This window comes from Ochotona princeps, chromosome 13, assembly GCF_030435755.1.
Source record: "Ochotona princeps isolate mOchPri1 chromosome 13, mOchPri1.hap1, whole genome shotgun sequence".
Taxonomy (NCBI): domain Eukaryota; kingdom Metazoa; phylum Chordata; class Mammalia; order Lagomorpha; family Ochotonidae; genus Ochotona; species Ochotona princeps.
In genome coordinates this window covers 31,183,904-31,209,271 of record NC_080844.1, presented here as the reverse complement: position 1 = coordinate 31,209,271, position 25,368 = coordinate 31,183,904, and the positions used below count along the sequence as shown (strand labels likewise).

The 25,368-nt window shown below is 39.9% G+C and overlaps 1 protein-coding gene across 2 annotated transcripts in view; it reads right to left on the bottom strand.

Annotated features, from left to right (window-relative positions):
* Window positions 1–307: 307 nt before the first annotated feature.
* DDX50 (DExD-box helicase 50) overlaps window positions 308–25,368 on the bottom strand; it is a 40,931-nt gene continuing 15,870 nt past the window's right edge. For both annotated transcript variants that reach the window (XM_058671546.1, XM_004583435.3), the window contains 11 exons: window positions 22,072–22,189; window positions 21,771–21,956; window positions 21,154–21,299; window positions 15,216–15,365; window positions 11,725–11,886; window positions 11,286–11,405; window positions 10,510–10,583; window positions 10,128–10,287; window positions 5,905–6,039; window positions 4,818–4,862; window positions 308–800 (listed from right to left, as the gene is read on the bottom strand). In XM_058671546.1, coding sequence (XP_058527529.1) covers window positions 525–800; window positions 4,818–4,862; window positions 5,905–6,039; window positions 10,128–10,287; window positions 10,510–10,583; window positions 11,286–11,405; window positions 11,725–11,886; window positions 15,216–15,365; window positions 21,154–21,299; window positions 21,771–21,956; window positions 22,072–22,189 — 1,572 coding nt within the window. In that variant the 3' untranslated portion in view covers window positions 308–524. The remainder of the gene's footprint in view (window positions 801–4,817; window positions 4,863–5,904; window positions 6,040–10,127; window positions 10,288–10,509; window positions 10,584–11,285; window positions 11,406–11,724; window positions 11,887–15,215; window positions 15,366–21,153; window positions 21,300–21,770; window positions 21,957–22,071; window positions 22,190–25,368) is intronic.

Sequence of the window (25,368 nt, the reverse complement as noted above, 5' to 3'; positions counted from 1 at the left end):
ATTTGGAGAGTGAACCTGTGCATAAAGGATCTCTCTTTCTCTCTCCCCATCTCTCTCTGTAACTCTTTCATTTAAAAATAAATAAATCTTAAAATGCTATACCTAATTAACCACAGCACCAGTTTGCCACCCTTTAATAAATGCAGACCAAGAGTTCATATTTCCTATAATATGATCAATGGTAGGCATGATCTGAATATAAATACACCACATTTTGTAAAATTGAAGCAACCTTAGTAAAATTAATCGGGCTGCCATGTTTTAGGAAATTTTAAAAGATTACAGTTAGAAAATTCTTAATGCATAGTAAAAAGAGACAATAAAAGGAGTTTTTTATTCAAAGGTATAACTGGATAAGTAGATTTGTTTACAACCATTCTTGTGAAATACTTTTTAAAAAAATACGACCAACTTCTTTGTAAATAGCAGACACATACTTCAACTGTGATGACCTAATTTTTCATGGATAATATACATGATTAGGCAGAAAATAGGTAAGCTCACATGGATAGATTATCAAACACTCAGTCAAAATTCCGTGTGTGTCCTCCGCTTCTTGATCGATTTCGGTTCCCACTTCGTCTTCTACCTTCTTGTCGATTCCCTGATCGACTTCCCTGTCGACTCTGTCGTCCTGACCGGCCAGATCGACCACCTGCCCGGCCCAACCGGCCCGACCGACCACCTGACCAGCCACTCCTCTGTCTTGAATTAGAAGATGTATTTCCATCGTAATATTCTTCAATTTCAGGTAATTTGGCTGGTATTGAGAGTGTCCAGTCTGAATTATGCCACTCTGCCTGTTGGGAAAATTCACAGGGTGAACATGAAGGCAAAAGAGATTGTATAAGCAAGCACAGGAGTCAAGGAGATGGCCCTTTCACAGCCGCTACCTATTACCTAAGAAAGCCATCCCACTGAATCCAAAGTGTCTGGAACAAAAATAGAAGCCAAGAAATAAATAAAACAAAAACATGTTCATAGCTCATTCACCAACTTTTAGTCTCAGTAGAGACTCCCAGGTACATTTCAATATTCTAAATTCATCCAGTTTACACATTCTACAAGAGAGCACTATCTAGTTTCCCAGCACACAGCAGACAGACCATTAGCAAGTAGCACAATATTTCCAGCAATTATAGACAATAGCAAGCACAGAGCTGATTGACCATGGAGGTTATAAACACTAAACAATGTAACCAATAGAAACAATTTGGTAAAAGCCCAGGACACAAATCAGTAGCTCATTAAAGAATCACTTATATCTTATTGCATTAACTGTTATTCATTATGATCATGAGTTGTCAAGGAAAATCTGAATTCAGATACCTTGTTTATAAGGATGGGAAGAGATAAACATCCACATACACCATTAGTGACCAAAATGTCAGAAGTGCACAAACCAGGACAGGTGTTTAACCTAGCAGTTAAGATGCCTGCATCCTACATTAGAGTGCCTGAGTTCGATTCCAGGCTGCAGCTCCTGACTCCAGCCTCCTGCTAATGCAAATCCTGGGGGGTAGCAGTGATGACTCAAGTGGTGGGGTCTCTGCCATCCACAGGGAGACCAGGATTGAAATCTCAGCTTCAAAGTCCAATCCTGGCCATTGCCTTTGGGGAGTAACCAGCAGCTCTGTCTGTCTGTCTCTGCCTCTCAAATAAATTAAAAAAAAAAAAAAAAAAAAGGCAATTAAAACAGACGTCTGTAAACATGGCAGGTGATTCATTAAAAAGACAAAAAATTAAAAAGTCAAAACCAAATAAAACACCACAAACTTTTTGGCTAAATACTTACTCTAAAAAACTCATCTGAAAAAGATGGCAATGCAAGCCATAGCCTCTAATGCTGGAATATCATATAGGAACTGGTTTGAGTCCTGGCTGTTCAACTTCCAATCCAGTTTCCTGATAATATGCCTGAGAAAACAGCAGAAGATGGGCCAAATGCTTGGGCCCATGCCACATACGCTGTAAACCCAGAAGACGCTCCTGGTTTCTGCCTGGCCCAGTGGCCAACTGGGAACTGAACCAGGAGATAGATAATCGTTCTTTCTCCCCCGTCTCTCTCTCTCTGTTTCAAATAAACAAATCATTAAAAAAAATAACACTAATTAATAATATTGGCCAAATGCAGGGAATCACTAAAGAAAAACAAATGTCCAAAACTCTAACTTTTTAAAAAGACCTCAGGGAGGCCATTGTTGTGGTGGGGAGGCCAAAGGCACTAACTCAGATGCAAGCATCCCATATGGGCACAGATTCAAGTCCCAGATGCTGCACTTTCTTTCTTTTTAAAGAATTTTTATTGGAACCAGCGCCCATATAGGATACCAACACTTGCAAGGGGAGTATTTAGCCATTGAGCCATTGCGCTGGACCGAACAGCTCCATTTTAAATTCAGCTCTTTGCTAATGTTCTGGGAAAGCAACAGAAGATGGCCCTGGCTACCCTAGTCCCCAGCTACCATTGTCAAAGACCAGGATGGGGGCCTGGCAAAGTAGCCTAGCCTACTTTGGGGAGCGAATCAGCGGACGGAAGATCTTTCTCTCTGTCTCCCATTCTCTCTGTATATCTGACTTTCCAATTTAAGAAAAAAAAAAAGAAAAAAACAAAAAAGGACCAGGATGGAGTTCCAGCTCCTGACTTCAGCCATTATAGTGATCTGGGTACTGGGTAATAACTAATGAGAGACAGATCTCTGTCTCTCCCTCCCTCTCTGTAACTCTGCCTTTGAAATAAATAAATCTAAACAAACAAACAAAAATAAATAAAAAGACCTCAGAAAGAGAACTAATCCCATTCTTTTTTTTAACATATTATGTACTTTTATCATCTTTGTTTAATGTATTCTTTTTTTTTAAGGCAATTATTTTTATTTGAAAGTCAGATATACAGAGAGGAAGATCTTCCATCCAATGATTCACTCCCCAAACAGCCTCAACATCCAGAACTGAGCCAATCCAAAGCCAGGAGCCAGGAGCTTCTTCTGGGTCACCCACGCAGGTGCAGGGTCCCAAGGCTTTGGGCTGTCCTGGACTGCTTTACCAGGCCACAAGCAGGGAGCTGGATGGGAAGTATGGTCACCGGGACAGGAACATGAACCAGTGCCAATATGGGATCCTGGCATATGCAAGGCGAGGACTTTGGCCACTAGGCTATTGTGCTGAGCCTCACTAATCCCATTCTTATTTCAAAATATGAGTATACACACGCACAGGGATGTAACAGATAAATTCTTCAACAGAGAAAGCTAATGGATAATCTTTTTTAACAGAAAAAATAAAGGAAAAAATGTTCAAAGTTTTTTTATTCTTCTTCTTCTTTTTTTTTTTTTCTAATTTATTGGAAAAGAGTGACAGAGATCTCTCACCAATGGCTGACTTTCCAAATATCTGCAACAACTGACACTGGGTGAGGCGGACGCCAAGACCTAAGAACTAAATTCAGATCCCTAATGAAGGTGACAGGGACTCAACCACTTATGTCATCACCTGCTGCTTCCACAGTATATTAGCAGGGATCTGGAATCAGAAGCAGAGCCAGGACTCACCCAGGTACACTGATATTAGATGCAGGAATCCTTAACATACGCTAATCGCTACACCACAATGCTAATCCCAGATTTTGTTTTAAGGAAGAGAAAGGAAAGAGAACCTATGGATTAACAGATTTAAGAAACATCAAATTACAATTTATGGACCTTATGGATCTTTTATTAAAAGATATTCAGGATGGGCCCGGCAGCGTGGCCTAGCGGCTAGAGTCCTCGCCTTGAAAGCCCCGGGATCCCATATGGGCACCGGTTCTGGTCCCGGCAGCTCCACTTCCCATCCAGATCCCTGCTTGTGGCCTGGGAAAGCAGTCGAGGACAGCCCAATGCATTGGGACCCTGGTTCCCGGCATCGGATTGGCGCGCACTGGCCCGTTGCGGCTCACTTGGGGAGTGTAACATCGGATGGAAGATCTTCCTCTCTGTCTCTCCTCCTCTCTGTATATCCGGCTTTCCAATAATAATAAAAAATCTTTAAAAAAAAAAAAAAAAGATACTCAGGAGATAATAAGGAAAATGTAAATATAACATTAGATGATATTAAGGAGTTATGATTCTCACAAATTATGGTATTATGACATGGCTTTTCTTAAGCTCCTTAAGTACGGAAAATATTTGTGATTCAAATGACAGAATGGTAGGATTTATTTAAGAATAATACAGAAAAGTGGGAAACCAGATGGAAGCAAGAGATGAAACAAAAGTGACCATGAATTATAAACTGCTGAAGGACAGTGATGGGTACCTGAGGGTTGATGGCAAAATTCTATCATTTTCTGGTCAGTACTGTGACATGGTAGGTAAAACCACTGCATGCAACACTGGAATTCCATATGGGGTGCCAGACGGTGTGCTCGTTGCACCACTTCCAGTCTATTTTCCTGCTAATGGCCTGAGAAAAGCAGAAGATGGCCCAAGTGTTTGGGCCCTTGGCAAGTACATGGGACAATCTAATGAAGCTCCTGACTCCTGGCTACTGCCGGGGTTAGTCGTGGCTGATACAGCCACATGGGAAGTGAACTAGCAGATGGAATACCTGCTCTTCTCTCTTCATCTCCCTCTAACTCATTGAAATAAATCAACCATAGGAAAATTCTGTCATTTTATGACTAAAACTATAACAAGCAAATTCTAACTAGAAGGTAAATTACACATCTATATTAAGAAATTTTTAATTGAGTTCAACATGATAATGACATTATGACTATATTTTAAAAAACCCTCTTTTTAGAGAAACGTAGTTTAAAAACACAAATTTTAAAATACCTGTAATCTTTCTGACTCAGTTGTAGGAACATCAAAGCAAACACCCTAAAAGGAAAATAAAAACACCTTTATTTACATGCATAATTTTTTTACTAACAAACTAATATTTGCAGATAAATTAGTTTTAATAAAATGATTGGATTTCTCCCATGACTTCAAAGGATCAAAACAGATCAAAGCCTGACAGAGTGGTTTTTTTCATTTATTTTTCTAAATCTGGAAAGTAGCAAGACAGTATCTAATAACTGACTACAATTAATAACAATTTATTCTCTAGAAATTTTTGTAGACACTATAATTTCCCTTATAAAACAATCCTTGTAATACACTCCTTTAAATTTCTCTCCTGTGGAGCTGCAATGTTTATCAAATAAGACTTATGTCACTCTCTGGTCTCAGTTGCCAATGAACTGGAGACTAGATAATATTTAAGCACAGTTACTGGTTTGGATTGTAGATAATGTAATATTTTCTCTCCTCTACTCTTCTCTGAATATGTATATTTGTCTAATACTTGCTTCAAATCTTTTTGCATGGTAAATAATATTAAGCTTTGATAAATTACTACCAATATCAACAATCTAGCTAATAAATTCTACTCTAGAATGAATTTTATATAGTAAATTAAGTGAAATAAAATACAACATCTCCCAAAACCACAAGATGAAATAGTTACTAAGATTATGGCGCATTAACTTCTATAAATGCATTAAACTCCTTTTATTAAAATTCATATCATTATCCTCATTAACAGTCAATAGCAGCCACTTAAACAGTAACATGTGCTCTTTAAATTACAGAACCATTTCACTCTTGCAATCATTAGTTACTTAGTCCTGCAGAGTACGTACAACCACACATACATATAAAAGCAGAGCTCAGACAACTTAACCTGAGTGTATTAGTGAAACCAAGTAGGATGACTTCAGGCTCTAACGCACAGATTTTTTTATATAACAGTCCAAATTTATAACTGTAAGCAAACTAACAGAGATAAAACTATTGGTCATCCTATTAGGCTTTTAAAAAAGGGGAAAGGGGAGACAAAATTGTTTCCAAAGATTTTTAATTGTCTAGAGAAGCCTACCATATTTCCTTTTAGAAGGCACATTCTGGAAACTTGGGCCACAGCATTACTACTCAGCTTTCTATTAAGTTCCTTCCAAGCACAGTTGACACCTTGTATTTCTTCAGGGCTTTCCAGAGTCATGGTCACAAATCCCTAAGAAAGAAAAGTCACATTTATTTTGGGAAAAAATAAGTGATGAAGGGCTATAGCCACTGTCCTACTGAGCCAATGGATAATACAGCTGCTAAAAAAAAATGACTTCTTTGAAACTATACTTACAAGACTGATGTTTAGAGATTATTTAAAAATACCACTATTTTAGCTGTTAAAGACTACACTTAATTCTAACCATTATACTTCAAGACTGAAACTGGTACACTGGAGAAACAACAAGGAAGAGAGAATTAAGAAAATGCTCAGGGCCCTGCCCAGTGGCCTAGTGGCTCAAGTCCTCGCCTTGAACGCTGCGGGATCCCATCGCCAGTTCTAATCCCAGCCACCCTGCTTCCCAAGCCAGCTCCCTGCTTGGGGCCTAGGAAAGCAACTGAGGATGGCTCAAAGCTTTGGGACCTTCCACCTGCTTGGGAGACTCGGAAGAGGCACTGGGCTCCTGGGTTCGTGTCGGCTCAGCTCCAGCTGTTCTGGCTGCTACTTGGGGAGTGAATCATTGGACGGAAGATCTTCCTCTCTGTCTCTCCTCCTCTCTGTATATCTGACTTTGCAATAAAAATCAATAAATCTAAAAACCAACAAACAACAACAAAAGAAAATGCTCAAAGAATTAAAGTAACCTTGGAATGAAACAAATTACAAGAGGTCAGAGACCTCTTTAACTTTTTGAAGGACTATTAACACAAACAGATATATTTTGAGGGCAGATATCGGGCACCATATTTAAGATAATGCTTGGCATGCTCACATCCCAGGCTAGAATGCCCAGGTTCAAGTTCCTGCCCTCCTCCTGATTCCAGCTTCCTGCGACCGTGCACCCTGAGAGGCAGCACATGATGGCGCACGGCTCATGAGGAGACTTAGGCTGAGTTCCTGGAGCCCAGCTTCAGCTTGGCACAGCTGCAGCTGTTGGTGGCATTTGGAAGGTGAGCCAGCAGCCTACAGAGATTTTTCTGTCTACCATTCAAAAAAACTTTTTTTTTAAACTTATTCTGTGAAATGTCACTGGACAACAAAAGAATCAATATGAAGAAAATATAGGGTCATGTTTATCTAACAAAGATTTAATATAGTCCATTCTCTTATAGAGTTTACATTCTTACAGGGAGTAGGTTTGAGGACAGTAAACAGATTAGCAACTACACAGAACGTCCAATAATAATAGGTATCATATAGAAAAATAAATTAGGCTATGTAACAGAAATTAAAAGTAAGCTAGATTATGTGTATTATTATTACTATTTATTTGAAAAGTAAAAAGAAACAGATCACTGCCAAAAGATTACTTTATTTGATAAAGGTAATAGGAATTATCTCTTCCGCACTTCTTAGCTCTAAACAAACTGGTCATCTATCCCAGCCAAGAGTTGGCAGTGAATACCTGGGCAAACAGAGACTCTAAGGTGGACTGTGTCAGCCAGTGGAGTCTGGAGAGATTTCATCGTGATTGGAGTGGCAAGACTGGCAGCAATACAGAACTACTGAACTATCAAAACTGCTTCAGCAGGACCCTTGGAGCCTGCCCCACATCAGGGACACTGGCATGGTTGGGAGGCTGGGTGTGGCTTCTCCCCTTATCTCCCCTTCCCCCCAGATACAGTAAGGAGAGAGAATACAAAAACAATGGTCTCACCCACTTTCCTCTAGTCCTTGACCCTTCATACCCTAATTAAACATGTAAAAATTACCAAAATTAAATCTATATAATTAAGAAAATAAGTCAATCTTGGGTCCAGAGCAGTAGCCTAGTGGCTAAATCCTCTCCTTGTACACCCAGGATCCCATATTGGCACTAGTTCATATCCTGGCTGCTCCACTTCCCTTCCAGTTTCCTGCTTGTGGCCTGGGAATGCAGTTGAAGACAGCCCAAAGTCTTGGGACTCTGCACCTACATAAGAAACTAAGAGAAAGTTCCTGGCTCCTGGCTTCAGATCGGCTCAGCTCCGGCAGTTGCAGCTGCTTAGGGAGTGATCATTTGGGACCCCGTGCCTGCGTGTGAAATCTAAAGGAAACTTCTGGCTTCATATTGGCTCAATTCCAGCCATTGTGGCCACTTGGGGAATGAACCAGCGAACAGATCTTTCTATCTCCCCTTCTCTCTGTAAATATGACTTTCCAACTAAAAGACTAAAATTTTTTTCTTAAATCAGCATCATGAAAAATAAACACACAAGAAAATAGCTTTGAACTGCATGAACCCAAACAGACATGATCATCAAACACAGCCTTACCTGAAGCCTGATTTTTACAAAAGAGAAATGTGTATGTGGGAAGGGGTGGTAGGGGCAGGGAGGGTGGGGTAGTGTATGTATGGAGAGAGTATAATTAAATCACCCCCAGTACAATGACATTTGGCTAAACCGAACACATCTATGCTACATCAAGTAACTTCCATGTCGCTAAAGCTGCCCTGCCCCTTTAGCTTCCTCCTCCCTGCCACAGAAATGGGCTACCCCAAATTCCTAGTCTGTCCATTCACCATTGAAAAACTTGCAAGTGATCTCTTACTTGATGGTGGTCCCCAGGACCAGGCTAGTTCTCATTTGCTACCCAGACATCAGGGGCCCTTTTGTTGATGGGTGCCTCTTGCTTGTACACAAGTAATTAATACACTGAATTACTTGCAAATATGTGGGATGGTATGTTTTTACATCTGATTCCAGCCCTCTAGTGGGCCTGGTCACACATATGCACACACACAAACACAAGCTCCTCCATGTATACAGGCAGTTCTTTCTTTGCCTACAACTGTATTAGCTACATAGTCCATTTTTCACTTGGCATGAGTCCATATCGAGTTATAAAATGAAGAACAGGTGCTGTTATTTAAGATTCATTTAGCACAATATTAGGCAAAGAAAACATGTCCTATTTTTCCTTCCAGATAGATATTTCTGGAATAATGAGGCAAATATGAATATGTACTAGATATTAAATGATACAGAACCATAAATCAATTTTCAAAGATGAGATTACATGGTTGCAATTGTGGAGAATGCACCTATTCTTGGGGAATGAGTACTGACTGAAATATGTAAAGGTCATACTGCAATGTTTCAACCTATTTTTTTTCTTTTTTTTTATTATAAATAATACATATTTATTAAAAATTCAAATACAGAAATAAAAGCACAATATCTCACCCAGTATACAGACAGCCACATAAATTCCCTTCCCTCTAATCCCATTCCCCAGAGGTTATCACTGTGAACAAGTTAAAGTATATCCTTTGAAACATTTTCCGTTGTATATACAAGTATATATAAACACACATAAATGCACTTTTGCCTTTTGCAAAAATGAAATCACATAAATGTACATATTAATCTTCAATTTCTATCTTCATTCATTCAATATATAGAAAATTCACAACAAATCTGATTATCAGTCCTCTTGGGTTCGCTTTCCATTATATAAAATTCATATTCAAATGGTTTAGGGGAAAAAATTAAATATGAAGATACAAAGCAAAGGTAGAATATGACCAGTTGTTAGGTCTAAATGGATGGTGCATGTTTATTCACTGCCTTATTTCAATTTTTCTATATGCTTGAAGATTTGGAGCAGGTGGCTGTCAAGCGTTTACTGAGAGTACATGTTGTGCTGCATGGACTAAGCCACCACTTAGGGTGCCTGCTTCCCATATGGAAGTGCCTGGTTAGATTTCCTGCTAATTCACTTCTAATCCAGCTTCCTGCTAATACATCTGGAACTGACCCAAGCAGTTGGGCTCCAGGTGGGAGACCCAGATGGAGTGCCTGGCTTCTGGCTTTGCCCAGCCTCCAAGCTGCTGTTAGCATTTGGAGAGTGAACCAGAGCACTGGAGAGTTCTGTGTCTCTGTCTCTTCCTTTCTATTGCTGAGCCTTTTAAATAAATAAATAGCTTTTTTTTTTTTTAATAAAGCATTTACTGGCGGGCTAGATAAAAATGGAAAGCCAATTTCTAATACAGCAAACAGTGTTTTATGGAAGGGACTGAGTTCAATACTCAGTAAATCACTATACAATATCTGTAATGATTCCATTTTCATCTTTTCTCAACCACATACAATTCTTTCATAGGTCTCTACCTTATCCGAAGTGATCAAAGATCGTGGTTCAAAGCTTGATGCACCAGAGATGTGGGCTAATGCTGCAGCCAATGCATCCACTGCCCCTTTCTCTTCTATCAGTCTCTGAGCTGATGGTCGGAAAAAATCAACAGCAGCATAAGAAACGGAAGCCAGAGACCTGTGGTTTAAAAATAACAAATTGTCTTGGTCAAGACACAACAAAAACAGAAAAAACAAGAGAATGATTGGGAAAAGAAAGAGTAATGTTTCATATTTTAACATAATTAAATGTCGCTGGTAAAACTGGTGATTAAAATTCTCTGATATTTGAACTACAAGAGCTTAAAGATGAACAGCCTAACACAAAGAAAATATTATTCAGCAAGTTCAGAAAGCATACCTGATGGCATCCATGCTTTTAGACTTAACTAAATCCATTGTAGAAGGAACACCTACACGTTTAAAAGTAATTCCCTGAAAACGAAAGAATTATATTAAAGAAAAATGGAAGTCTTCACAATTAATTCCTAAATTAATATAATTGGTTGAACTTTCATTTCTTGGATTTAACGATTTCCAAGTCCTAGCAGATTATAAAATATCTTCTTTTTCTAATAAACTATCATTACAAACTCCAATAAGGGAAATTTTTTTTTCAATATTCCCTTAGTTAAAATCATGAAATTTCACTTTCAAAACAAAGCTAACTCATAAAAAAAAGTGTTAAAAATTTTCAATTTTTTCCTCATTACCATAGTTCAATCTATAAGGTAGCGTATTTTGAAAAAGCAAAAAAAAATTGAAAAATGTGAACTGCAAAAATCTAGACCACAGAAAATGCGTAGTTTCTTACACACATTGGCTACTGTACCATTATGTAACATAGTCTTAACTATTACGCCAAAACATTGTCACAGTCATCCACTCTTCGATGCTGGATGGTAAACTACTAAAATCACAGCACACTTCTAATTTTAGTATCAAGAGAGGAATTCAAGGAAAAAATGAGAAGTTCTGTCCTCATTAAAAAAAAAAAAAAAGTCCTGCAACTGATATAAATTTAGCTCTCCACATGCTTCACACCCAAATGCAGCTTACACTGAGAAAAGCTTGTGAGAACCGAAAATGAGCTCTCTTCTAAGGCACCATCTATAAGACTGAAATAACTTTACTTACTGCTTTTTGTTCCACATATCTTAACTGACTTCTTTCTCTAGGTTGATAAAAACATATACAAATTCCTGTCCGGCCAGCTCTTCCTGTACGTCCAGAGCGATGGATGTAGGATTCAACATCCTAAAAATAAGAGATAATGTTTGTTCAAAATCTGTCAATAATAAAATTTTTATTTCAATCCTGTTACTTGTACTTTTCAAGGTTTTTATTCACAGCACACCAGGGTACTTTCTAATTCCCTGGTAAGATTTTGTTGCTCTGTTTCAGCATGAAGTTAAGTGAAAAGCCATCTTATACCAGTGTAACACTACACTAAGAAAAAATAGCCTTGGAACAAGGAAAAAAAATGACATTTTTCACATCCCCAGCAACAATCTATAAATGAAGCAACAATTTTTAAAGTTAACCATTTTTCACCAAATACAATCCCATTTCCTACCTGTGGAGGAGAACTCTGAATTACCAGGTCAACCTCAGGAATGTCCAGACCACGGGCAGCAACATTAGTTGCCACTAAAACTTTAAAACTACCTTCTCTGAAGCCTTTTAGAGTGATCTCTCTCTGTGACTGTGCAATGTCCCCATGTAAACACTGAGCATTCTGTTCGAAAAGAGGGGAGAAATTAAGTGTATACAGTTCATTCTTGCAAATGATAATATGTTAACACTATCTAGTGGGTATTTCTGTACATTGTTTTTTAATTTGCTTCCTGATAACAAGGCATATTTATTATCTTCTAAAAGATCAAATACAGACTATTTAACAATAAAATTTAGCTGTTTCTCTAATACCAGCCTCTAAGAACTAATTCATGCACAGTCTGGTATATTTATCTCAATTATTTTGCCTTAAATATGTACACTCTCACATTACAAATTAGCATATGCTATAATTTATGTATAAGGAATTACACTATTTAGGCTCAATTTTGAGATCTACTTCATAAATTAAGTAGATATTTGCCATCACTTCTTATAAAACCAACTGTTAAAAACTAAATACAGTTTCTTCATATGGTTACACTATCATGTCTTTTTAGCAATATCCTACTTAAAGGCATTTGGGTTATCTTCAAATGTTTGCCTTCTGAAACCATGCTACAATCAACAATTTCGTACTTAACAACGCTAGATGTCTTGGCGTATTTCATCAGGGTATCTATTTGGAAGTTGAATTTCTAAGTTAGAAATGATGAGTACGTGTTTAGTCGTGCAGGTAAGTTGGGAGCTGGAGCTCCCAACTCCAACCTCCCACCAAGGACCCTGGGAAGTAATTGGATTCCTGCCACCCATGTGGGAGATCTGGATTGTATTTCTGGCTCCAAGCTCTGGTCCAGTCTCAGCCACTGCAGGTATGTGGAGGAGTGAGTCATGGATAGAATAACTTGCTTTTTCTCAAACACTTTTTTTTAAAAATGTATTTATTTTTATTGCAAAGTCAGATTTGAAGAAAGAAGGAGAGACAGAAAAAAACCTCCATTCGCTGATTCACTCCCCAAGTGCAACCGCCGGAACTGAGCTGAGCTGATACAAAACCAGGAGTTTCTTTCAGGTTTCCCACACAGGTGCAGGGTCCCAAGGCTTTGGGCTGTCCTGGACTGCTTTACCAGACCACAAGCAGGGATCTGGATGGGGAATGGAACAGCCGGGACACGAACTGGTACCCATATGGGATCCTTGAGTATACAAGGTGAGGACTTTAGCCACTAGGCTATTGTGCCAGGCCCCCAAATACTTTTTTAAATTATGGACTTTTTGATATTTTCATAACTGTATTATTAAGAAAAGCGTTCCAATTACATTCAGTATTTCGTTTATTTCATCTTCCTTATCCCCTCCTAGAAGGTGAATCCAGTCGGAAAAAATGATGTGCCAATGCTGCTTTAATTTTCACTTCTATAATTGTTTCAAGGACTTATTATTTGAAAGGCAAAGTAAAAAAAAAAAACAGGAAAGAGAAATAAATATTCCAGCTACTGGTTCACTCCACAAGTGCCTGCAACAGCTAGGACTGGACCAGAAACTCCATCCAGGAGAGTGCATCAGCAGATGAAGGCTTTCTCTGTCTTTCCTTCTAAGTAAAATATTTGTTTCAAATAAATATAAATAAATCTTAAACCAAAAAGGCCAATACCAAATTATATTCCAGTAGAAGTACTAATTTTTTAAATTTATTATTTGTTTTTCTTGGAAAGGCAGATTTAAAGAGAGAAGGAGATATAGGAGAAAGATCTTTCATCTGCTGGTTCACTCCCTAAGTGACCATAAAGGTCACAGCTGCACTGATCCAAAGCCAGGAGCCAGGAGCTTCTTCCGGGTTTCCCATGCAAGTGCAGAGTCCCAAGGTTTTGGGCCATCCTTGACTGCTTTCCCAGGCCACAAGCAAGGAGTTGGAAGGGAAGAGAAGCAGCCAGGACATGAACCAATGCCTATATAGGATTCTCTGCAAGGCGAGGATTTAGCCTTTGAGTCATTGTGCTGGGCCCAAAAGCTACTGATTTTTAAAAATAAGATCATTTATAAGAAACAAATTTAGGCTGGTATCTGATTTTTTTTAAAGATTTATTTTACTTTTATTGGAAAGGAGGAGAGACAGAGAGGAAGATCTTCCATCTGATGGTTCACTCCCTAAGTGGCCGCAACGGCTGGAGCTGAGCCAATCCGAAGCCAGGAGCTAGGAACCTCCTCCAGGTCTCCCAAACGGTTGCAGGGTCCGAAGGTTTTGGGCCATCCTGGACTGTTTTCCCAGGCCACAAGCAAGGAGTTGGATGGGAAGCAGGACTGCCGGGATTAGAACCGGCGCCCATATGGGATCCCGGGCATGCAAGGCGAGGACTTTAACCATTACACTATCAAGCCGGGCCCTGGTATCTGATTTTTTTTTACTAATTGCTCAACCTGGAACAGCACTGGCTGTTGTAGGCCTTTATGGAGTGAACCAAAGGTCAGAAAATTTCCCTCTATCTTTCTTTTCTCTCTCTGCCTTTTAAATAAATAAAGAATAAAAATAAAGAAACATGGATTATGAAAAACAGTATCGGTAATTTTTTTTTAAATTTGCACTAAAATAATCTTACCCTTCTTAAAAAATTTTTTTTAGAACTTTAATAATCTGAAAGAGCTAAGACAAACTGAGCTCTTCAACTGCTGATTCACTCCTCCAACAACCACCACAGCCAGCACTAGGCGAGGCTGAAGCCAGGAACCTAGCACTCCACCTGAGTCCCCCCAGAGGATGATGAGGCCCAGGATCTTGCGCCATTACTGGTTGCCTCCGGATGTGTATCAGCAGGAAGGTAGAATCAGAAACAGAGCCGGGACTCAAGCTGAAAGGCACTCCCATACGGAGCACAGGTGTTCCAAGCAGTCTCTTAACCGTACACCAGTTACCCCTAGGCATCTTTCAATGGCTTTTTCCACAAACTTTTTGAAGTACATTTTAATTATTGAAATGACAGAATAAATGCATACAAGCTCATTACACTCTTTATTCTGTTAACTTTTATGTGTTTACAATTTTCTACTACAAAGAGATTTTTAAAAGAAAAAGATGGATTTAATACAATCCATTCATTAAATAAATTTTGGCAATTCATTTCATACCACAACTCTAGAATACTCTATACTTTTACCCACAGAATCTCATTTTGTTTCAGCCTTTACATTTTTCAGATCACATTTTCAAAACCTTTCGAAAGCCTGTGATGAAAACTGATAGAAGTACGATACCATGTAGAAAAGCTCAAATATATGTAATAAAATCTGTTTTAGGAAATTTCCTATCTTAAGAGGCTGAGAGGCTAGCAGCACGTCTTTCTGGTTTAGACTCAATTCTGAGAATGCTAAATCTGACCCACAAAAGACAGTATGATTTCTGCTCAGTGATTCATTCTCAAACTCTCAGGAGACCAAACATGAGAAAAGACTTACCTGTTTAATGTGCGGATTCATGGCCATTTCAGTTACGTTCTTTTTGGTCTCACAAAAAATAATAGCTCTCCCTTCAGACCCACTGTACACTTGCAGGACATCTCCAATTACTGCTGGCCTCTGAGACCAATGGCATTGGATGGCCAGATGCTTTCAAAGAAGAAAATATAAAAAATGTGTTAAAACTATTGAAAAAGATTTCTTCTGGGGTGTCTCTCTCCCTCCTCTTTCGAGAGGCACCCCACCTCCCGGCTTTTCGGAGGTGCTTTTCCCTTCCCTCCCTTCCCTGCTCACCTGGTCCCTTTGCAAATAAACTTTTCTGTTTGCAACAGGTTCCCGGCTTTTTATTTCTATATTAAGCTGAGGAAAGAACCCACCGGGCATTTCTGGTAACATATTTTCCCTGGCACCCAATGTGGGGCGTGCTGTTTCCAACAGAGAAAAAAAAAAAAAAAAAAAGATTTCTTCTGAATGCTTTCTCTTTCTGACCAAAAAATGGCCTTCTCAGGGAATAAAGAGACTCCTCAACCTCATTCAAAAATAATACACAAATGTTCATCAATTGGTAAAAGGACAGATGATGGTATATTCAAACAACAGAACACTATTTAGCATCTAAAAGAAAGTAACTGCTATAACACAAAGCAATGTGGATGAACTTAAAAATCACTGAGTACATTAAGTTTTATAAAATACATATAGCAAAATTTACTTTTAAGAAGTTCCAAAGTAAGCAAAAATCTGTAGTGGAAGAAATTACATCAGTGGCTATCTTGGGTGGATAGGGATGCAATCTGACAGAAAAGGGCATGAAGGAACTTTGTTAGGATGATTCAAACAGTCAGTATCTTGATTAGTATTTGACTTACAGGTATGAATATAGCAAACTCAAGCAAATGAACATTTATTAAGATTCTGCATGTTGTTGCACAAACTATATATTTTTTAATATTATATGAACCTCAAAAACACTACTGAGGAAGTGCAAAAAACCAGAAGCACTTTCTGGTCTCTGCTATACAGGAAAGATGATGAAGGAATGTCATTGCTCAGGAGAAGTTACAACAAGACGCTGCGGCTCCGAGGTCTACCACCTGCAGAAGTCCACCTGTGGCAGTGCGACTACCCTGCCACCAAGCACAAGAGGAAGGGTAACTGGAGTGCTATGGTTAAAACACACAATACCAAAGGGATTGGCCAGACGAGGCACCTGAAAATCGTGCAGCACAAATTCAGGCATGGATTCCATGAAGGAACAATGCCTAAACCCCAGGAACTGCCACATCCAGTTGATCTTTCGAAGTTCAATAACTACCAATAAATATTTTAGTTTAAAAAAAAAAAAAAAAAAAAGAAGGGCCCGGCGGCGTGGCCTACCAGCTAAAGTCCTCGCCTTGAATGCCCCGGGATCCCATATGGGCGCCGGTTCTAATCCTGGCAGCTCCACTTCCCATTCAGCTCCCTGCTTGTGGCCTGGGAAAGCAGTTGAGGACGGCCCAATGCATTGGGATGCTGCACCCGCATGGGAGACCTGGAAGAGGTTCCAGGTTCCCGGCTTCGGATCGGCGCGCATCGGCACGTAGCAGCTCACTTGGGGAGTGAATCATCGGATGGAAGATCTTCCTCTCTGTCTCTCCTCCTCTGTGTATATCTGGCTGTAATAAAATGAATAAATCTTTAAAAAAAAAAAAGAAACCATAAACAAAAAGTTCCAAATGATACAACCAGATTAATATGAATATCCAGAACAAATGCATCCAAAGACAGAAGCAACATGGTGGTTGCAACAGCTAAGACAAAGATATATTGAGAAGAAACTGCTTGATAGTTAAAGGGAAAGGTTCCTTTCAAAGTGATGGAAATGGTTTGAAACTAAACAGAAGGGGAGGGGTGGGGTGATTCCCAGTTCCAATGAAACTGTATCACATAATACAATGTAACCAATTAAAAAAAAAAGAAAGAAACCAAATAGAAGTGATGGCTATAGATCATCAATGTACCAGATGACACTGCGTTATAAACTTTAAAACAGTTAGCTTACATAAATTCTACCTCAACTTCAAAAATGTTGAATACTGTGCACTGGTTAGACATGTATGGTAAACATTTATGAGAGATTATACTTCACTTGTGCAACTGAAAGTAAAAAATTAATATGGATGTAAGGAAAGCTATCTATACATGTGATAAAGGAAACAGTGAAACGTTAACAATAGAGTCTATATGGTTGTCAAGGCTGCTCAATATAAAATTCTTTCAGTCAAGTGTGTGTTTGGAAAGTTTCACAAGGACTAGCATGGTGCAGCAGCTTAAGCTGCTATGAGACTCCAGCATCCTATATGAGTGCTGGCTCGAATTCCAGTTACTCCACTTTCATCCCAGCTCCCTACTTCATGTACCTAGGAAAGCAGTGGAAGATGGCCCAAATCTTTTGGCTTCCACTACCCACAAAGGACACCCAGATGAAGTTCCTGGATCTGGGCTTCAGCCTGGTCCAGCCCCAGCTGTCGCATCCTTTTGGGGAGCGAACCAGTGGCTAAAGATTTCTGTCTGTCTCTTCTGTCACTCTTTCAAATAAATTACAAAAACAAACAAACAAACAAACAAACAAATAAACACCAAATAGATTAAATAAATCTTTTCTGAAAAAAATTTCATCACAAAATGTTGGAGAAAATTATAAAACGTACATATACATTTCATATCTATGCATTTTAACCCAATTGTTTTTTTTTTTTAAAGATTTATTTTATTTTCATTACAAAGTCAGATATACTGAGAGCAGGAGAGAGAGAGAGGAAGTGGAGCTGCCGGGATTAGAACCAGCGGCCATATGGGATCAAGGCGAGGACCTTAGCCACCAGGCCACGCTGCCGAGCCCAACCTAATTGTTTTTAACAGAACATGTATTGATTACAAAATATTTGAGAAGCAGAGAAAAACACAATGAAAGCTAAAAAATCACTTATCCCACTTATAACAGTCTCACCTTTTCCTTACATCAAAAAAGAAAAAAACCTGAATCTGATCAAGCCTCACAATGTAATAACCATCAACTCATAGGAAAATGACAAAACATATTAAATAATGCCACAAGAATGTAAATTAGCAAAACTGAGACTGTGGGAAACTTTTAAGACAAATGAGCTTTTTCAACAACAGCAACAACAACAACAAAAGGCCTGAGTTCTATTCCTAGCTCCAGCTCCTGACTGTCACCTCCAATCAACACAGGCCACAAGAAAGGGGACACAGGGCAAAATTCTGGCTCCAAATCAGTGAAGGCATTTGGGGAGTGAACAAGCAGATGGGAGATTACACTTTTTCTCTGCATTTTAAACAAATATCTTAAAGATTAATTTATTTGTATTGGAAAGGCAAATTAAATTTACAGAGAGAAAGAGAGAGAGAGAAAGATCTTCCATCTGTTGGTTCATTCCCCAAGTGGCTTCAACAGCCAGAGCTGAACCAATACAAAGCCAGGAGCCAAGAGGCTCTTCTGCATCTCCCCTGTGGGTGCAGGGCCCCAGGCCCTTGGGCCATCTCTACTGCTCTCCTGGCCACAAGCAGGGAAACTGGATAGAAAGTGGAGCAGCTGGCACATGAACCAGTGACCACATGAATCCCAGTGCTTGCAAGGCGAGTATTCAGCCACTGAGCCATTGCACCAGGCCCATAGATATACATTAAAAAAAATCTTACTGATCCTTTTACCAATATATGCAATTATCAGAAGATGAAACAATGACTAACACTGCCTCTGAAGAAGAGGTGACAAATGTACGGATACACAGAAACAAGCACTGTGAAAGCTGGTCATGTGTTCATCACATTCCTTACACTAATCTCCGGTCTACATGTGAAAATGCTCCAGGACCAGTGCTATGGCTTAGCAGGCTGTGGCGCTACCATCCTATATGCGTCCAAGTTCAAGCTCCAACTGCTCTGCTTCCTTTAATATACCTGAGAAAGCAGTGGAAGATGACACAAGTGCTTGGGTCCCTGCATCTACGTGAGAGCTGGAGAAGCTCCTGGCTCCTGCTTCACATCGGCCCAGCTCTGGCCTTTGTGACCATTTGGGCGGTGAGCCAACAGATGGTCTCCCTCTTCTCCGTCTACTCTGCCTTTCAAATAAATTAATAAAAATCTTGGGGTTGGCTCTGTGGCATAAAAACTAAATTCTAGTTAGTAAATAGAGTTAAACTATTTAAACAAACATATAAATAGATGATAAATGAATTCTTTAGGTACTTAAGTAAATGTACAGAAATATTTTGGAGGAATAAACATCAAATAATAACTTAAGAAAGCACTGTTTGCTCAGTATGGCCAAAGGAAGCTTTATCTATTTTGTGCTGGTGAAAGTTTTACAGCAAGAATGTAAACTGTGGCCCTGGCGCGATGGCTCAAGGGCTTAATCATTGCCTTGCAAGTACCGGGATCCATATGGGTGCCAGTTCTAATCCTGGCATGCCTGCTTCCCATCCAGCTCCCTGCTTGTGGCCTGGGAAAGCAGTCAAGGACGGCCCAAACCCTTGGGACACTGCACCGCATGGAAAACCCGGAAACAGGTTCCTGGCTCCTGGCTTCAGATTGGCACAGCACCGGCCATTGTGGTCACTTGGGGAGTGAATCATTGGGCGGAAGATCCTATTCTCTGTCTCTTCTCCTCTCTATAAATCCACCTTTCCAATAAAATAAATAAATCTTTAAAAAAATATATTCATTTAACCTCATTTTCCCAATATACACATGTCTATGAGGCATTAAATGGGAAAACGACATAGTTAGTATGCACCTGACATAAACACTGTAAATAATACCTTTTTTTAAACATTTATTTATTATTATTGGAAAGCCGGATATACAGACAGGAGAGACAGAGAGGAAGATCTTCCATCTGATGATCCCCAAGTGAGGCGCAACGGCCGGTGCTTGCCAATCTGAAGCTGGGAACCTGGAACCTCTTCCGGGTCTCCCATGAGGGTGCAGGGTCCCAAAGCTTTGGGCCGTCCTCGACTGTTTTCCCAGGCCACAAGCAGGGAGCTGGATGGGAAGTGGAGCTGCCAGGATTAGAACCGGCGCCCATATGGGATCCCGGGGTGTTCAAGGCGAGGACTTTAGCCGCTAGGCCACGCCGCCGGGCCCAATAATACTCTTTAAATCTTTTCTTAGGGACCCTTCACTACAGATCAGTGGCTAAACCCTTGCCTTGTAAAGTGCTAGGATCCCATATGGGTGCCAGTTTGTGTCCTGACTGTTCCACTTTCCTTCTAGCTAGCTCCTTGCTTATACCAGTTCCCAGAAAGCCTTTTTAAGTGGCATTTAAAGCTAGCTATCTCTAGGGTGGAAGTGTGGCACAAAGGCCTTGGACCCTGAATCCACGTGGGAGACCCAAAAGAAGCTCCTGGCTCTTGGCTTCAGATCCACTCAGCTCTGGCCATTGCAGCCACTTGGGGAGTGAACCAGTGGATGGAAAATCCTTCACTCTTTCTCTATCTCCTTCTCTCTGTGAATCTGCCTTTCCAATGAAAATAAATTTTTTTTAAAGTATCTATTTTCTATCCTCTTTAAATTATGTTATGACTTGATTTTTTAACTCTTTCAGACTATGGGGGGAAGGGATCTAAGCTTATTGCCTAATCTTAAAAAAAATTAGATCAGCACTATATTTTTAGTTAATACAAATCCCTTCTTTGCCACATTCTACATCCTGTAAGTCTGTTCTGAAGGCTGCTTTCATGTGTCTGGTTAGGACTTGCCTATCCACTTGCTTTTTCCCCCTATTTATTCTGTTTGGCTCCTCAATCCACACTCACTCACGAGAAGCAGAAAAGACCAAACTGAAAGGGATTAAAAACTTAACTATGGCTTCAACAAACTTCAAAAGTAAATATCAACTAAAAGCTAAAATCTATTTTTTTATGAAGCTACTTACTTCCACAGTAGTTGCAGCCTTTTGAGTCATTTTTCCAACAAGGTCAACCTGCTCATATCTGGATTTCATGTATTTTTTTGCAACTTTGTATACCCACTGTGGGCAAGTTGCAGAAAAAAGTAAAGTCTGAGGATTGTCTTCAGAATCTTAAACAAAAAGAATGCAAAAGTTTTCTTAATATTCCATGATGTAGCCACCTCTTAAAAGTCTCCCCAAGCTTCAAAGAAATCATGAAAAATTCAAACCTTAGGATGAATTTTTAACATACAGACTTCATTGCAATCATTAAACTCTCAACTTTCAAAAATGGACACAATATGAAAAAAACTGAAGCCTGAAGGAAGGTGAGAATTTAAGAAGGAATAATGAATAAAGAGATCAACAGAATGAGTTAGTAAATCTAAAGAGTATATAAAAAATAAAACATGGAAGAAAGCACTGGGAGCTAAGAAATCAGCTAAAGCATGTTATACTTCATTTTTCAGACAGAGTAGATACCAAAGAACTTCAGGGTTGTTAGAATCCCCGCGGATAATATAATAAAAATTACGAAATAAAAAATTCAATAGCTACTTGAAAATGAACTGCTAACGCACTTATTTTGAATTAGGATATACCAGTTTTGTAGGACTCATGGATAATATCTTCAACTTGTTCAGCAAAACCTAAATCTAACATTTGATCCACTTCATCAAGCACAACATGGCGTAGCTTGGAGAGATCCAACCGGCCGCTTTGCAGATGGTCTTTAATTCGACCAGGTGTCCCAACCAAGATGTCAATACCATTTCGAATATGATTAACTGCAGAAGAAGAAAAATGCCAGCCATAAGTACAAAGCAAATAGACACTTTCACATTTTGACTTTAGATTAAAGTAGCAAATACACCCCTGTACCACTCTGATTGGTTTACTCACTCTGACTTTGATATGATGTTCCACCATAAAAACAGGCCACACTGAGTTTCCTAGTTATATCTTTGAAGTCTTTGGCTACTTGGTTGGCCAGTTCCCTTGTTGGAGCCAAAACAAGTACCTGAGCAAGAGGTTTAAAAAACAGAAAGACACTTTTCTAAAGACTGATGAATGAAAAAACTTAGGAAAAAAAAAAACTCATTCATTTGAAAGGCACAGTCACAGCTGTTCCATCCCCTGGATCACTCCCCAAATGACTGCAATGGTCAGGGCTGGCAGGATGAAGTCAGGAGCCAGGACCTTCCCCCAAGTCTCCAACACGGGTGGCAAGGACCCAAGTGTTCGTGCCATCTTCCTCTGCTTTCCCAGGCCCATCAGCAGGGAGCTGGATTTGAAAATGGAGCAGCAGGGACTTGAACCAGTACTATATGGGATGCTGGTGCAGCAGAGAGCAGCTTAGCCTCCTGTGCTTTAATGCGAGATCCAAGACAACTTTCTTTTTTTTTAAAAAAAAAATTATTATTATTTGAAAGCCGGATATACAGAGAGAGGAGGAGAGACAAAGAGGAAGATCTTCCATCCGATGTTTCACTCCCCAAGTGAGCCGCAAAGGGCCAAGCACGCCGATCCGATGCCGGGAACCAGGAACCTCTTCCGGGCCTCCCATGAGGGTGCAGGGTCCCAAAGCTTTGGGCCGTCCTCGACTGTTTTCCCAGGCCACAAACAGGGAGCTGGATGGCAAGTGGAGCTGCCAAGATTAGAACCGGCACCCATATGGATCCCGGGGCGTTCAAGGCGAGGACTTTAGCTGCTAGGCCACGCCGCCGGGCCCAACAACTTTCTTTTTTTAAGTGACATTTAAAACTAGCCATCTCTAGGGTGAAAGTGTGGCACAAAGGTTAAGAAACCACTTAGGACATCCACATTCAGGACACTGTATCAGTGACTGGTTCAAGTTCCAGCTACTCTACTTCTCATCCAGCTTCCTGTTTATGTGCATTCCAGAAGATAGTAGGTGGGGGCTCAAGTCCTCGGCCCCTGCCACCCACACAGGAGATCTGGATTGAATTCCAGGCTCCTATATTCTACCTGGCCCAACTACAGATATTGTGGGCTTTTGGGTAATGACCCAGAGGATGAGCTATAACCCTGCCTTTCAAATAAGTAAGTAAATAAATAAATAAGGGAAAACAAGAACCTAGAAATATCAACATAATGTGTTAAATATTTTAAAACAGCACAATTAGCAGTAACAAAAGCCACCGCTTAAACTCTCTCTTGTGTCCTTCAGATTTCTTCAACAGCCACTTCCTCAGGGAGGGTTCCAAGCCTCGTTCCCTATCTCCCTGCCCTTTGTTTCTCCTCCACGTTCATGTACATTACTTTTCCTTGTATGGTAAAATGTGAATTTCATGAAGGCAAGGATAGATGGAAGATGGATAACTATTCCTTGCACTTTCAACACAGAGCATACTCAAAAATATCAGTTAAATGAACAAATAATCACCATGTGATAGGTACTTTGTTTTACATGAATTATCTAACTTGATTCTCATAGAAACAGCATCAGGTAGCATTATGATACCAATTTTATAGCTGAGGAACCGATGTGTTAGGTAAGTTAAAAGAATAGGGCTGGCATTGTGGTGCAGTGGTTTGGGCTACTCTTGGAATACCTGAAACCCCTAGCAGAGTGCTAGCTCAAGTCCCACCTATTCCACTTCAAATCCAGCTCCTTGCTAAAGCATCTGACAGCAGGAGACCACGGCTCAACCACTTGAGTTCCTGATGCTGATGTGGGAGACGCAGATGGAGTTCCCGGCTCCTGGATTCAGCTGGCCCCGGCCCTAGCTGTTGTAGTCACTGTACCAAGTGAATCACAGGATTGATCTGTCTCTGTCACTCTTACGTTCAAACAGACAAAAATTAAAAAAAAAAAAAAAAACTTTAAGACTTTAAGGTTAAACAGTTTTTAGTGTTGGAATCTCTAGCAACATTTTTAACATTAAAGCTTTTTAAGGCAGTATTGGGATTATGTCCTATTTCTCGAACTTGCATCTTTCCTATTACAGCCAAGAAACAGAACATTTACTGTGTAAACCAACACAGCGAAATTCATTTAGAATAGGTGATATAAGACCATTATCACTCGACTACATTTACACATATTAAGTTGTTTTTATTCTATGATAGCATTTAATGAGAGGTCTTTCAAAGGACAAACCACTTTTAATCATGTATCTGTTCAATTTATTATGCTGATTTTTTGGGGGTGATTTTTAAGAATCTTGAGGGCAGTGCCATGCAGGTGGATAAAGCCACCATCTGTGGTGCCAGTGTCCCATGTGGTGCCAGTTTGAATCCTGGCTGCTCCACTTCTGATCCAGCTCCCTGCTGATATGCCTGGGACGAAGTACCCAGGGCCTGCACCTATGTGAGAGATCTGGGGGAAGTTTCTGGCTTCAAGCTGGCCCAGCTCCAGCTGTAGTGGCCATTTGGGAAGTGAACAGCAGATGCAAGATCTCTTCCTCTCTCTCTCTTGAGTCTTTCTGTAGCTCTTTCAAATAAATAACACTTTAATAAAACAAAACAAAGCCTTAAATCTCATACATGTTCCCTAAAGGTCAAATATCAGGCTAAAATTTTACTACTGCATTCTATTAATTGATTTTTAGATTGATTGATTTCATTTGGAGAGCAACATAGAGGCATCTTCCATCTGCTGGTTCACTTCCAAATGACTCCAACAGCCAGAGTTGTGCCAGGCTGAAGCCAGGAGCCATAAACTCCATCCTGACTTCCTATGTGCATGGCAAAGGGCCAACTATAGGGGCCATCATCTGCTGCCTCCCCTAAGTGTACTAGCAGAATGCTGGATTAAAAGGAGAACAGTACCTGGGATTTAAACCAGCTTCATAAGCAGAGGTTTAACCTCTCATAAAACTATGCCAGCCCTCTCATAGCTGATTTTACTACTTACAAATTAAGATCTCCTTTACCTCAGTAACACAAAAACTGTCCATCTCATTTTTATAACACTCTTCCTAAAAAGTCAACCAGTAGCAAATGGCATTGCATATTTATTGAGTGATCAAATAAATGAACACTTTAAAAAAATAAAAAGAACATTCGCTATTGAGGGGAGTAGAAGGTTAGCTTAGCAGGTAAGATGTCTGTGTTGCACAGGAACCAGCTGGGGGTCGCTCTAACTGGGCTTCAGCTCCCCTGGTGTATGTGAGGGCCACGCGTGTGGTGGGTAGGGTTGGGCTGGGCCGCAGCACCCATAGGTTTGCAGAGCAA